The sequence below is a fragment of the Phoenix dactylifera genome, chromosome 4 (assembly GCF_009389715.1).
Source record: "Phoenix dactylifera cultivar Barhee BC4 chromosome 4, palm_55x_up_171113_PBpolish2nd_filt_p, whole genome shotgun sequence".
Lineage (NCBI taxonomy): Eukaryota > Viridiplantae > Streptophyta > Magnoliopsida > Arecales > Arecaceae > Phoenix > Phoenix dactylifera.
The window spans coordinates 16,377,440-16,390,877 of NC_052395.1; the positions used below are offsets into that span (position 1 = coordinate 16,377,440).

General features: G+C 43.0%; 2 protein-coding genes across 2 annotated transcripts; both read left to right on the plus strand.

The window, feature by feature from the left end:
* The first annotated feature begins 419 nt into the window (after positions 1–419).
* On the plus strand, positions 420–6,135 carry LOC103705612 (ATP synthase subunit beta, mitochondrial-like). Its single transcript, XM_008789399.4, has 9 exons — positions 420–1,084; positions 1,817–1,892; positions 2,024–2,112; positions 2,246–2,363; positions 2,440–2,543; positions 2,642–2,800; positions 2,897–3,121; positions 3,216–3,527; positions 5,805–6,135. The coding sequence occupies exons 1-9, from the start codon at positions 602–604 to the stop codon at positions 5,916–5,918; spliced, it is 1,680 nt and encodes a 559-aa protein (XP_008787621.2). The 5' UTR covers positions 420–601; the 3' UTR covers positions 5,919–6,135.
* A 3,565-nt stretch (positions 6,136–9,700) lies between these two features.
* Positions 9,701–13,361, plus strand: LOC103705661 (65-kDa microtubule-associated protein 3-like). Its single transcript, XM_008789471.3, has 9 exons — positions 9,701–9,890; positions 10,001–10,204; positions 10,274–10,429; positions 10,549–10,708; positions 10,821–10,972; positions 11,056–11,143; positions 11,238–11,321; positions 11,394–11,467; positions 11,557–13,361. Exons 1-9 carry the CDS (start codon positions 9,735–9,737, stop codon positions 11,881–11,883), a joined length of 1,401 nt encoding a protein of 466 aa, XP_008787693.2. The 5' UTR covers positions 9,701–9,734; the 3' UTR covers positions 11,884–13,361.
* Positions 13,362–13,438: the final 77 nt, after the last annotated feature.

Below are 13,438 nucleotides of genomic sequence, written 5' to 3' on the forward strand. Positions count from 1 at the left end.
GAAACTAATCGCTGTACCAGTATTGAATCTTGCGATGGATGCAAGATCTCACAGATTTGCTCTTCTTTTTATTGTTGAAAAAATTCTTAACGTCACCCACATCTTCCAATTTTCATCGCTGCGCAGAATTTTAGCACAAATACTGTTGGTTTTGAGGTGACAACAATTTTCCAACAAGAAGAATCACAGCTAGCAACCAAACATTAGTACAAAGTTTGTTTTCACAACCTGCTGTATGGTAACTTAAGTGAGGCCCATTAAGCTCTTTTCAGTCTGATCAGCCCAACCAAAGCCCACTTAAGTGAGGCCCAAAATGATGCTAACATCATACGAGCCATTCTGCTTCCACGAAGCCCAAACCGGACTCCAAGCGCTCCTTGAAACTCCAGCTCACGCGGTGTTGAGATCCGGTTCGCTCCCTCTCCCACTTCCACTCCCCCAGCCCATCCTCGCCCTAGAAAATCCCCACCAAAAGGGTGAGGGGAGAGCCGCCGGCCGCGGAAAGTCGAGTCATGCGAAGTCTCCCCTGACGAGAATGAGGAAAAAAAGCTGAGGCCTACTATTTCTAGATCGATCCGAAAACCCAGCCCCCGATCCGGCCATGGCATCCCGCCGGGTCCTCTCCTCCCTCCTCCGTTCCTCCGCCCGCCGCTCCCCGGCGTCCAAATCCGCCTTCCCGGCTGCCCGGAGCCCTTCCACTTCCCCGATCTCGCGCCCCTCCCCAGCCGGCTTCCTCCTCTCCCGCGCCGTCGAGTACGCGACCGCCGCGGCGGCGCAGGCCCCTCCGACCCCGCCGTCGCCGGTGAAGGCCGCCGGTGGCCACACCGGAAAGATCACCGACGACTTCACCGGGGCCGGCGCGATCGGGCACGTGTGCCAGGTGATCGGTGCCGTCGTGGATGTCCGGTTTGATGCGGGGCTGCCGCCGATCCTGACGGCTCTCGAGGTGCTTGACAACTCGATCCGCTTGGTTCTGGAAGTCGCGCAGCATCTCGGGGAGAACATGGTGAGGACCATCGCCATGGATGGGACGGAAGGGCTCGTCCGTGGTCAGAGGGTCCTGAACACCGGGTCTCCAATCACCGTAAGTTTTCCTACTTTTTTTAATCTTTTTTTAAATAAAATCTGAAATGCTATTAATATTGCAGAATATTAGAGGATTAGTCAGTATTGGATCAGATCTGCTTACTTTTTAGTTTTCTTTTTTTTTTATTGTGTTATGTATGGAGTTTAGCGCCTGATTGATTTTTATATATTTTCTTTGAATTTAAACATATTTTGGCGGTAGTGTGTAGTGATAAAACGGTGCCTATTATAAAGGTTTATTGGTTAAATTCTACTGTAAATTTCCTTTCTCCAGAAGATAGATCGTAATACTAATGTCATGCATTATTATCACATCATATTTATCTTTTTGTCGGATATCTCATCTTGTAATTTTATTTTGAACTGGTTTGTTTGCTTAGATCCAACTGAATTTACTATCTCTTTTGTTGGGAGTATCTATCAGGCATTCTGGATTCTCTCCGATGGTTAAACGTATGATGCAGCGCCCTGAAAAACGTGATTTTATTTTTTCCCTACTGTATTGATATTGAAGATGGCAAAATGAGCTCTGGAATTTCATTGGATTCTCAATGATTGTTGATCAACAGACTTCTTTGCCTTCCTTTTGTATGTGTCATTGGATTTCAATTATTTGGTTTATAGCTTGGCTGGTGTGAGCAGATGATCCTGGCTGCTAATATGTCTTTCTGCACATTTTTTGATGGCATCATTTATTTGCCGTTAACTGGATTCTGTTTCAATTTGTTAGGTCCCAGTTGGGAGGGCAACCCTTGGACGCATCATAAATGTTATTGGTGAACCAATCGATGAGAAGGGTGAAATAAGTAAGATACTAAGATTACATGGTTCCTTTCCACAGTTTTCATTTTTTTATGGGAATAGCCATTTTGGTTTGGCTATTATTATTATTATTATTATTTTAAATACTCCTAACTCTCTTTCTGTGCGTAAACAGAGACAAATCACTTCCTTCCCATCCATCGCGAGGCACCTGCTTTTGTTGAGCAGGCGACTGAACAGCAGATTCTTGTTACTGGAATTAAGGTACAGCATTTTCTTCCTCAAACTTCATGTTTCTTGTGATTCATAGTTTGAGATGGTGGAATCTACGAACTTTAGGTTTGATATTATATATCTTAGTAAGTGTGTTATGTCATTTTTTTGCTGCATTCAACAGGTTGTTGATCTTCTGGCTCCTTATCAGAGGGGAGGAAAGATCGGACTGTTTGGTGGTGCTGGTGTCGGGAAGACTGTACTTATTATGGAACTGATCAACAATGTTGCTAAAGCTCATGGTTTGTTTCAGGGGGTGCTCATCCATCAAAATTTTTGATGGAAAATTATTGCATTCATTGAATGTCTTTCTGCCAGGTGGCTTCTCTGTCTTTGCTGGTGTCGGAGAACGTACTCGTGAGGGCAATGATTTGTACAGAGAAATGATTGAGAGTGGTGTAATTAAGCTTGGTGACAAGCAGGTCCATGTCACATTTTCAGTTTTGTTTTAACCATGTGCATGCACTATTTTTTTTCTCCTTTGAGCCTGCAATTCTCAATTAGTGGTTCTGGATGATAGGGTGAAAGCAAGTGTGCTCTTGTGTATGGGCAAATGAACGAGCCTCCAGGTGCTCGTGCGCGTGTTGGTTTGACTGGTTTGACAGTCGCTGAGCACTTCCGGGATGCTGAAGGACAAGATGTGCTTCTCTTCATTGACAACATTTTCCGGTTTACCCAGGTAAGCATGCAGGAAATTGAAGTTGCTGAAGTCTTTTCCTTGTTTTGCATCTCTATAATCACGGCTATGTTTCACATATTCTCATGTATTATTCAGGCAAACTCTGAAGTGTCTGCGTTGCTTGGTCGTATCCCATCCGCTGTCGGTTACCAACCAACTTTGGCTACTGATCTTGGAGGGCTGCAAGAACGTATTACAACAACAAAGAAGGGTTCCATTACCTCAGTGCAAGCTATTTATGTGCCTGCTGATGACTTGACGGATCCAGCTCCGGCAACGACCTTTGCCCATCTTGATGCTACAACTGTGTTGTCACGACAGGTTTGTTTACATAGATATTTTTGACATTTTTCTGAAGTAATTTTTTCTGCTTCTAAGGATTCCTTTTCCTAACTTGGCTGGTTTTCCTGAGTAGATTTCTGAGCTTGGTATCTATCCTGCTGTCGATCCTCTAGACTCCACATCTCGAATGCTTTCACCACATGTATTAGGTGAAGAGCACTACAACACTGCTCGTGGTGTTCAGAAGGTTCTTCAGAATTATAAGAATCTTCAAGATATTATTGCAATTTTGGGAATGGATGAGCTTAGTGAAGATGATAAATTGACTGTGGCTCGTGCTCGAAAAATTCAACGGTTCTTGAGCCAGCCTTTCCATGTTGCTGAAGTGTTCACAGGTGCACCTGGAAAGTATGTTGAATTGAAAGAGAGTGTTAACAGCTTCCAGGTGAGTAGATTATTTAAGTGGGGACACAATCGTTTATTCTTTAACTAATATTAGGCAAATGGCACGTCAAGCTTTTAATGTTGAATTGTGGAAGATTTTGAATGAATCTTCATCTGTGCATACACAATATGTTCTGCATTCTAGTGGCTTACAATGTGCTATTTTGTCTTCTCAAATATGTACACGCAAATCTTTTAAAATGCTGGAAGTGGTAAATGAAGTGACAATAGGGGCATTATGCGGAAACCATTTTCATATAGATGATGCAAAATCTTCTAAAAGTTCAATCATGCCAGGGAACTTATAATTGTCTGATATTATAATCATTTTAAATGTCTTTCCCATGTGTTTCTTTCAACTGCACTACATATTGTCCGTACAATTTGCAGGTGTATGGTGGCGGCTTTTATCTCGCATGAAGCTTCCCCTTTTTATATTATTCCAATTTGTTAGCTTTCTGTTTAATCATAAAAGTAAGCAGAAGAGTAGGTTTTATTGCAAAATGAACTTTCTGAAGCAAGTCACACAGATAGTATAGCACTCTATGATTCTCTACTTTTTCAATTTGTTAAATGCTCCTCTTTATGATGACATTTTAGTCATTGTCGAATCATTATCAATAGTATTGAAGCATCGAACAACGCTGCATTTGAGTTATGCTGCAATTGATGTAGTGTTATTAGCATAAAGGTGTTATAGTTGTGAGCTTCTATCTCCAATTCTCCCCCCCTTATTTTTTGAATCAACATTCGAGCCAAGGATTGCTGTGCCGGTACCGGGGCATGGTTTGGTTGCTCGATGACATGGTTCGGTATGCCTTGTGCGGCTCCATGCCGTTCCATGACACAGGAGAGGGAAGGGGAGAGAGAGAACATTAGAGAGGGAGAGAGAGAGCGGTGGAGGGAGAGGAAGGAAGAAGATTGGAGGGCTGGCAGAGCGCGCCCTGACATGGTAGAGAGGGCAGGGGGAGGGAGAACGAGAGAGAGGAAAAGAGAGAGGGGGGGGAGGGAAGGAGGGAGAGAGGAGGGTGGTGGAGGCCCATGGAGGGCTGGGGAGCTGTGTGGAGGGGTGGAGGAGGGGGTCTGCCTCTGGTTCTTCTGTTTCGTTTGAAATAGGGGTGGAGGGGGCCCTTTTTTTAAAAAAAATTAAGTAAAGTCGGCAACCGGGTGCCAACTTCACTTCAAATTTTCGTAATTAAAAAAAGGCCCCCCTTTGGGATCTTTGTTTTGAACGAAACAGGGGAACTGAAGGCAAAACCCCTCCTTTGTCTCTCCGCATGGTTTACCGGCCCTCCGCTGGCTGTCCGCCACTCTCCCTCTCTTCCTCTTTCTCCTCCCTTTCTCTCTCTCTTTTCCTCTCTTGCCTTCTCCCTTACCCCTCCTTCATTGGTTTCTTAATTTTATTGCCGGAACCGTCTCCGTCCGTTGCCGGTACGGCTTGGAACACCCCGAACCAGCCGGTTCGGGATGGTTTTGCCTTCCTTACCCTGAGCATTAGAGAAGAAAGCACTATGTTTGTCATATTCTCAGGGAATGTATGCGCATGCTGGTTCTGCTGCTATTTTCTTAACTTGCTGTATGATATTGTTCAATTTTTCTGTATAAAGTGCTGTATAATATTGTTCATCGCTCTTCTGTACAAGGTGAATAACTGATGTACCTTTCTTTTTGTATGACAAGTATGGCTGACGTATAGAATGAGAATGTGAAAGAGAGAATAGATCTAGTTCTGAAACCCTTCAGAGTGTGTTTTTTGTCTCCAATCTTAACTGATATTTTCACCAAGAGCTATGTAGTCTGCCATAAAACTGTTTTATTTCATATGGTGATTGATGCTTCATCTTCCACTGACCATAAAGGCAACGTTCCTAATGGAGAATCAGTTTGAACTATGATTGCTATTCCTAATACATGCAATATTATTCAACTGTGAAGCAAAAGATGGTTGTCACTGTATGATACAGTTCATAGCTTGCCGATTGCCCATCCTGGAGGTGTCAAACTGTAATGGGCTTTTCACCATCTCTCTTGTTATTAAACTACCTCCTGTTTCTCTTGCGTTACTTGTTTTGGTTGAGATGGTTGAGTTTGGTTAATTGCATAATCCATTTGTGTCATGTGAAGCGTCTTGTATCATGCTCTAGTGCTCTGGGAAATTGGATTTGTCATTCAATACATTATCAGTGCCTCAGATCGTTCTCTGAAATTGATTTTGTCATATGATGCATTATTAGTGCATATGATTTCTGTTGATATGTATTTTTATATTGTTTTGCAGGGTGTTTTGGATGGAAAGTATGATGACCTTCCTGAGCAATCATTTTACATGGTTGGAGGCATTGAGGAAGTCATTGCCAAAGCTGAGAAAATTGCCAAGGAGTCTGCCACATGATAGAGATTTCTTTTTCTATTTAATAATTAAACATGGCAGCTGGTGATATCTGCATCTAAAAAGGCTGTATTTTTGTGGTCAATATTTATATGCTTTTTGTGCTTTGTTAATAATGGCTGGACTAGTGATTTTTGGGAAAAGAGCAGGTGTACGGTGGTTTGAGATCTTTTTTGCAGAATAAAAAATTCAGAATTGTTTAGTTTCTTTCATTAAGCTACATTCATCTCAAACTCTGTATGCAATGTTTTTGTCTGAAGATGTCTCTTTCCAGGCCGCAGCATTCTATAATTTGGTTTAAGTATTTATGTTCTATCAATGTTGTTTCATGTATCTCGGGTATTACTCATGGCTTGATTTTTTTTTGCTGCCCTGTGCAGGCAGCATGCAAGTATCCTACCGCCAGGCAGCATATGCAAGTATCCTCCTACCGACCATCCCTTCTAGCGCACCAGCGCTGTGTTGAGGGCGTATGACCTTCATCTTAATGTAGTTATGTCATCTGGTGCATGTAATTAGATTCCTTGGTCTCATCAAAGTAAACATCTTTTGTACCATACATATATATGGTGGTGTTTACGCTGGATAAGCCGAGAACAGCGTTATGGCCGCTAATTAAGCTTTTTACAGTTTCTCATGGCTTTTATTAAGAAGAAATCTTATGCAGTGAGGTCAGGGTGTGGGAGATCAATCATAGGACCTAATTTTTGCTAGTGGCGGCTGTTTAAGCATGCATGTGAAGTCATACATAAAGTACATTAGTTGTTCACGATATTTTATATATATATATATATATATATATATATATATATATATATATATATATATATATATATATATTAGCTACGGAAGATGGTTCATATATTTTTAGTATGAATATATTTAAAAAAGTCAAAAAATAAATCTTAAAGTGTTCTAGGCAGCTCTTTTACCAACTCAGAATGGTCAGCTATATAAAGACCATTTAATTTGCAGCTCTGTTGGTTTTTCTATAGATATATTTGGTCTGAAAGATAACGTTGCTACATGCCATGGTTTGAATATTTTGGAGCAACTATCCGTATCATTGCACCTTTGGATCTAGCTGATCACCGTAACTGAATCACCATCAAGTAGAACCATGTTGACCTGTTAAACAAACCGGGTTTGATACAAACCAGCCTAAGCAACCTTAAGCTCTGCCTTAGAAACACAGATGTCAAAAATCTAGCACCCACCCATAACAACCATCCTGAAGTTCGGGTGTATGATCACGACGGTTGCACCACTCCTCCTGCCACCATTTAGCACGCATACTTTGACCTTGAGAAAACTTGGGAGTGAGGGCTTCTAAGTGAAAATCACCATCTGTGGCGCTACAAGAGCAAATGTAGAGCTCTAGATGCTTCGAACTATCAAGCATGTCTGATGGACATGCATAGGTGATCTTTGCTGCTTATGCATGGGTTTGCTCCATGACGAACCTTGGTGTAGGGTTGCTCTCTCCAAAAGTCTAGGCATTTCTAGCAGCCAAGTGTGATAAGTAGTATAGGTCACCCCTATGGCCATATACCGGGTCTGAGGAGCGGTGACCCACTGTCTAAAATAGAGCGGGATATCGACGAGCCTCCAAACCCTCCTTTCTCGCTCATATTGAAACAAAGCGTGGTTCACGGTTTCCTCCACCTAGCACTCAAGGCACTCTGATTGGATGCCCAGACCCTGCCTGTTCAGTACAGATCTTGCCGACAACCGACCCCAAACTACTTTCCAGAGGAATATGGCAACCCTCGGATGAATACCTAGCCTCTAGATCCAAGCGCAGTCCCGCCTCGGGTGCTGCTCACTCTGAATGAGGCTATAGATGTCTTTCACTCTGACTCTAGAGTTGCAGGACGTGCACCAAACCCTCATATCCAGACTAGCACTCTTTGAAACCGACAACGATCAGACTCTTTCTGCAAGGTGCTCGCAAACAGATGGCCAAGCCGGCTGGCATCCCACCTTGCCCCCTCAGGGCGAAGATCGCAAATCTGTCGCCTGACTATGTCTTTAACGTTGACCATGGTCGGCCAGAGGCTCACTGGGAGAGTATCTACCGAAGGGTCCTCCATTATATCCATATTGTACCCATCGCCGATTAGCCACCTTGTATTAGCCAAAGCATTGGGCACATACCTGCAAATCTTCCACTAGAGGAAGGAGCACCTCCGGCTACTCCGAACTACCTCGCTTGTCATCATCGGTCCATAGCGGGCAGTCATCACCTGACTTCATAAGCATCACGGCTCAAGTACTAGTCTCGCTACATGCCGTGTAATTAGCACCTCTCTTCTCATAAGAAGGGATTGAACACCCAACCCTCCCTCGTGAGTCGGTTGGCAGACCGTCTCCCACACAAATAGATGCACCCCATGACCACCGCCATATGAGCCCCGTAGGAAGTTTTGGAGAAGCCACTCAATCCTCATCGACATAGTCTTCGAGACAACTATGTTGGATATGAGATAGACTGGCATAGAGCTTAGGACCGATCTCACCAGCATCATCCTACCCATCATGGATAATAAAGCCACTCTCCAGCCGCTCCTGGATGCGCTGCACCATGCTGGGACACTTCAATACCTGCATTCTCCTCCCCATGATGGGGACACCCATATAACTCTATGGCCCCTCCCGCTCCCTCATGCTAGGTAGCCCTCTGATAGTCTGCTTCACCCACAACTCCGTCTTTGGACTGAAGTAGATAGTAGACTTGTCAAGGTTCATCCTTTGACCTGATGTCTCGCAATTGTCCTCCAAGACATCTCTGAGGGCCAGAGCGTCCCTTGACTTTGCCTTGACAAGGAGGAGACAATCGTCTGCAAACAAAAGATGGGAGATAGGTCGAGCACCTGGGGTTGGCATGTAGGCGTCCATCTCCCACTCCCAACGCACAACCTGCAGTGTGCGAGATAACACATCATCCTAGATAATGAACCAGTAAGGAGACAAGAGGCAACCTTGCCGAAGCCAGATGGTGGAGTGGAAAAAATGCCACGACGTCCCGTTGATCAAGATGGAGAAGGACGACCTATGCACACAGTTAAACACCAAGGCTATTTAGGTCTCATGAAAGCCAAAGCTCTCCAACACAAACCTGAGGAAGCTTTAGCAGACTCTATCATAGGCTCTCTCTATATTCAACTTTACTGCCATGTAGCTTCGCTACCTCGAGGCATGCTGTAGATCTCATATCATCTCCTGGGCAATTAGGACATTGTCCGTAATGCTCCGACTCCCCCCAAATGCCTCCTATTTATGGCTGATGAGTTCGGGCAACAACGACTTCATCTTGCCCACCATGCTCTTCGTCACTACTTTGTATAGGGTAGTACAAAGACTGATCGACCTAAAATGACTTGGCTCTTTTGCATCCCGGCACTTTTGAATGAGGGTAACGTAGATTGCCTTTCAGTTATCTATTATGGACGCCGTGCTGAAAAATAACTGGACCGATACTATATTTTGCCAATGATGTTTATGCTTTGTCCCTGGCCTCCTACCACATGCTGTACGCGCTCTTGGTTACCTGACCAATTCGAAAAAAGATGTGAACGGATGGAATTCTACCACCAGTCTGATGCAGGTAAACCGTGACATTCAACCCTTGAAACAGTTTGGATTTTGTAATCTTATTTCAACATTTCGTTTTAAGATAGAAAGTAAATAAATTTCTAGGAGTTTACTTGCCAACTATTCGAGCTATGATAACAAAGCTTAACTACTGGTCTCTGACTTTGATGACAATCTCAGCCACATCCTAATCTCTGAACACAAAATATTTCCAATTTGGCGCTCATGTCTCTAATCTCTAATCTCCCATTTACTTCGATGGAGATTAGGCCGGCAGAGTATACCCCATCCAAGATGGTTATCTATGAATCCGATCTATCCACAAGAAGGCTTGAAGAATTGCATAGACAACTTCACTCCCTTCAAAAGGAGAAGGTTGGAGCTAACAATCTAGAAATATTGTTCTTTCTAATGTTATGATTTTACAAAGCACAGTTATTGCATATGCTTTTTTCTAAATAATTTCCAATTTGCCTTTGCTACAAACTGAGCGCCTAACGCAGGTGATGGACCTTTCGAATTCTTTGAATTCATTATGTCTTGTACCAGATACAGATTTCAAACAGACTGTTCATGAAGTACACCCTAGTTTTGTTGAGACTGAAGGCTCAAAGAATATTAGCAATGACTCAATTGAAAGTTTGGCCACTGCAAAACAGAGATTGCGAGAGGTCAAGATCCAGAGAATGCAGAAGGTAAGTGATATGGAAAAGCGACCTTTTACTATTGATTATTTTAGTTACTTAAACTCCAGACTATGGCAGCTTCAAGATCTTGCAACCACTCTGCTGGAACTCTGGAATTTGATGGATACACCAATCGAAGAACAACAGTTGTTTCAGAATGTAACATGCAATATAGCTGCTTCAGAACATGAAATTAAGGAGCCCAACACACTTTTATTGGACTTCATTAACTGTGTAGGTAGCTAAAAGGAAAACATAAGATCTTGTTCTTTCCCCCTTTAACATCAATATATGTATTTGCTAGCTTTCAGCTGTTGAAGCCTCAAAACTTCCGCAAAACCTCTATGATGCAGGTAGAGGCTGAAGTTTTGGGGCTTCAACAGCTGAAAGCTACCAAGATGAAAGAGTTAGTACTGAAGAAGAAAACAGAACTGGAGGAGCTCCATCGTCGGACACATCTAGTTGCAGAGGCAGACAGTGAAACAGAATTTGCAATTGATGCTATTGAGGCCGGTAAAAATTTGATCAGTGTTTGGTGCCAGTGCTTCCAGATGTCACATAAAATTCCTGATATATCTAACATGACCAGCTTTGTCTTCTGTTCTTGTCCAATTACCTGTTTCAGGAGCAATTGATTCCTCTCTAGCACCGGAGCAGATTGAGGTTCAAATTTCAACTGTTGAAGAGGAAGCTTTTAGCAGGAAGGATATCCTTGAGAAGGTTGAAAAATGGTTAGCTGCATGCAATGAAGAGTCCTGGCTGGAGGAATACAATAGGGTTGGATGTTTGTTCATTTGTGTGAGCCACAGGCTTTGCACTCGATAGTCCAACGGCTTACAAGTCTGTATGATTGCTTGTAGGATGAGAATTGCTATAGTGCTGTAAGGGGTGCCCACTTTACACTCAAGCATGCTGAAAAGGCTCATGCTTTGGTCAAGAAGATTCCAGGTTGACTTCTTATTCAATCTCTTATGGAGTTTATTTCTTTCTAGCATTAATATTTTATGATGCATGATTTGTAAATGTTTTGTACCTTGAGCAGCAATGGTGAATGCTCTGGCTGCCAAAATTACAGCGTGGGAGAAAGATAGGGGGATTGAGTTCACATATGATGGTGTAAGCTTATGTTATCTGTTGTATGGTTTTGGCAAGTTAATTTATATAAATCCAGTGTGGAATCAATATTTATGCTTGCAAGTTCGTCTTCTATCAATGCTGGAAGAGTACACCATAACGAGGCAGGAGAAAGAGCAAGAGCGCAAGAGACATAGGGTAACAACTTTTTTTCTTTTTTTTTTTCAGTTTGACAATTTCATATTGTGCTGGCTCACTGAATTAACAGAACATATCAATGATTTCAGGATCAGAAGAGACGTCGGGGTCAACTTATAGCTGAGCGAGAAGCACTCTTTGGGCCCAAACAAAGCCCTTCAAAGCTTCCTAGAACTTCCACTGGGGGATCAAGCAGAAGGCCATCTCTAGGTGGAGCCATAATACAACCCCCGAAGCCGCCTGAAGCGCTTCATTCTAAGTCCACACGCTCAACCAAGAAGGGCGATGGCGACATGGGCGCTCTTTCTCCTGGTCAGTTTTCTTTGAACTCTCACATGGCAATTGTTTTAAAGCTGCTGCTTTTTTTTTTCTTTATAATCAATAAGGTGGTTTTAGTTATAGATTTTAGCATATAACCTTGAATACCGACACCCTCTCGGCCTAGAAATAATGATGTTGAAGAGAACAGGACCCAAAGAACAATGCCTATTTCGACTCCTCAAACTCCAATGACAGTATCTGCCCCTATGCAGATGGCTGCAACACCTGCTCTAACCTGCATCGTTTACAAAGCGGCAGTCACAAAAGCACCATTGAAGGAGATAGAATACTCATTTGAAGAGAGAAGGCTTGCCTCACACCTTAGGAGATAAAAGAGTCTTGTAGAATTGGACCTCGCAGATATGAAATTTTCTTGTTTACTTTTTCTTAGTCAATATAAGTCGATACAATATTCTCTGTATTCTTTTCTCTCTCTGTATCTGTGCTAGCTTGATCCTTGCCTACGGGCAGTTGCATCACTCTTCTTCTGAGTGTAATCTTAAGCGGTTACGTAAGGCATTTCTACCGTTAATTTTTACTATTTTCTTTGACGTCCGTGCTTACTCGGAAAGTTTTGGACTTGTCGATGCTGCCAAGCAACGTGCGGTTAAAGATGTCATCATGAACTCAGGGTGCGGTGGAGCAGGATTACAGGAATCTAAGCTCTGCAGTGGATACTTGTGGTGGCATCTTTGTAGCTTGGAATTCAAGAACACTTCATCTTGCCGGGCAAGATATCAAAAATGCTCCATCACCGTTCATGGATTCTACCAAAAAATGTCTCGGACCTTCACAACTTATACGATCCTCTTTCCCTCGTCCCTGGATGATTGGTGGGGGTTTCAGTGCCACCTCCAAGCTCTATAAGGAAATCCACAGTCTTCCTCTGATGACGGCATTCCTAGATTGCATCCGTTCATTGCAACTGATCGACATCCCATGAAAGGCCAACACTATACTTGGAGCAACCATATACTCTCCATCAATGGCCAAGCTTGATAGGTTCCTTCTCTCTTTCAATTATGTTGTCAAGAATTCTTGGCCGTAACTGGGTCTAATCATGCACTGGTCAAGCTAAAGTGGTTCTGTCTCCTCAACAAGATTCATGGAGCTTTCAAATTCAAAAGGAACTGGCTTTCTGAAGCTTCGGTGCAGGAGGTAGTGAATTGAGCATGGATTAGAGTTCCTTCTTCCGGTAATGCAGCTATTGACTTGGTAAACAAAATTAGAGGAACAAGAAAAGCTCTAAAAGCTTGGAGCGCTGAACTAGCTAAAAGAATCATATACTTTATAAATCTTCATTACCGTTATCTTACCTTGGGCTAACTTTATATCCGACCAGCTGCCACTAATGAAACAACTTGCAACTTGGAAGAGCAGTTTTCTCTCTTATGGTGGCAGACTCACTCAGTTATTGCAATGCTTGCTGCCTTAACCTCAATGCTAGATGTCCTTGTACAAATCACTGACCTGCATGAGCAGAAAACTTGAGACTCAAAAGAACCTTTTTCTGAAAGGGGACTTCTTCTACCTCAGGCTTATCAAGACTAGTTAATTGGAAGACATGCACCAATCTCATCTGGCAAAAATGGGGTGGAGATAACTTGAAGAGAGAGGCCGATAGAGGAGCCAGGTTACTGGACATGTTCA

Coding starts and splice junctions, on each gene's coding strand:
- LOC103705661 (XM_008789471.3), top strand. CDS start 9,735: ATGTCTCTAATCTCTAATCTCCCATTTACTTCGATGGAGATTAGGCCG. Junction 10,430..10,548: donor TATTGGACTTCATTAACTGT/GTAGGTAGCTAA, acceptor TCTATGATGCAG/GTAGAGGCTGAAGTTTTGGG. Junction 10,709..10,820: donor AATTGATGCTATTGAGGCCG/GTAAAAATTTGA, acceptor TACCTGTTTCAG/GAGCAATTGATTCCTCTCTA.
- LOC103705612 (XM_008789399.4), top strand. CDS start 602: ATGGCATCCCGCCGGGTCCTCTCCTCCCTCCTCCGTTCCTCCGCCCGC. Junction 2,544..2,641: donor TTAAGCTTGGTGACAAGCAG/GTCCATGTCACA, acceptor TCTGGATGATAG/GGTGAAAGCAAGTGTGCTCT. Junction 2,801..2,896: donor ACATTTTCCGGTTTACCCAG/GTAAGCATGCAG, acceptor TGTATTATTCAG/GCAAACTCTGAAGTGTCTGC.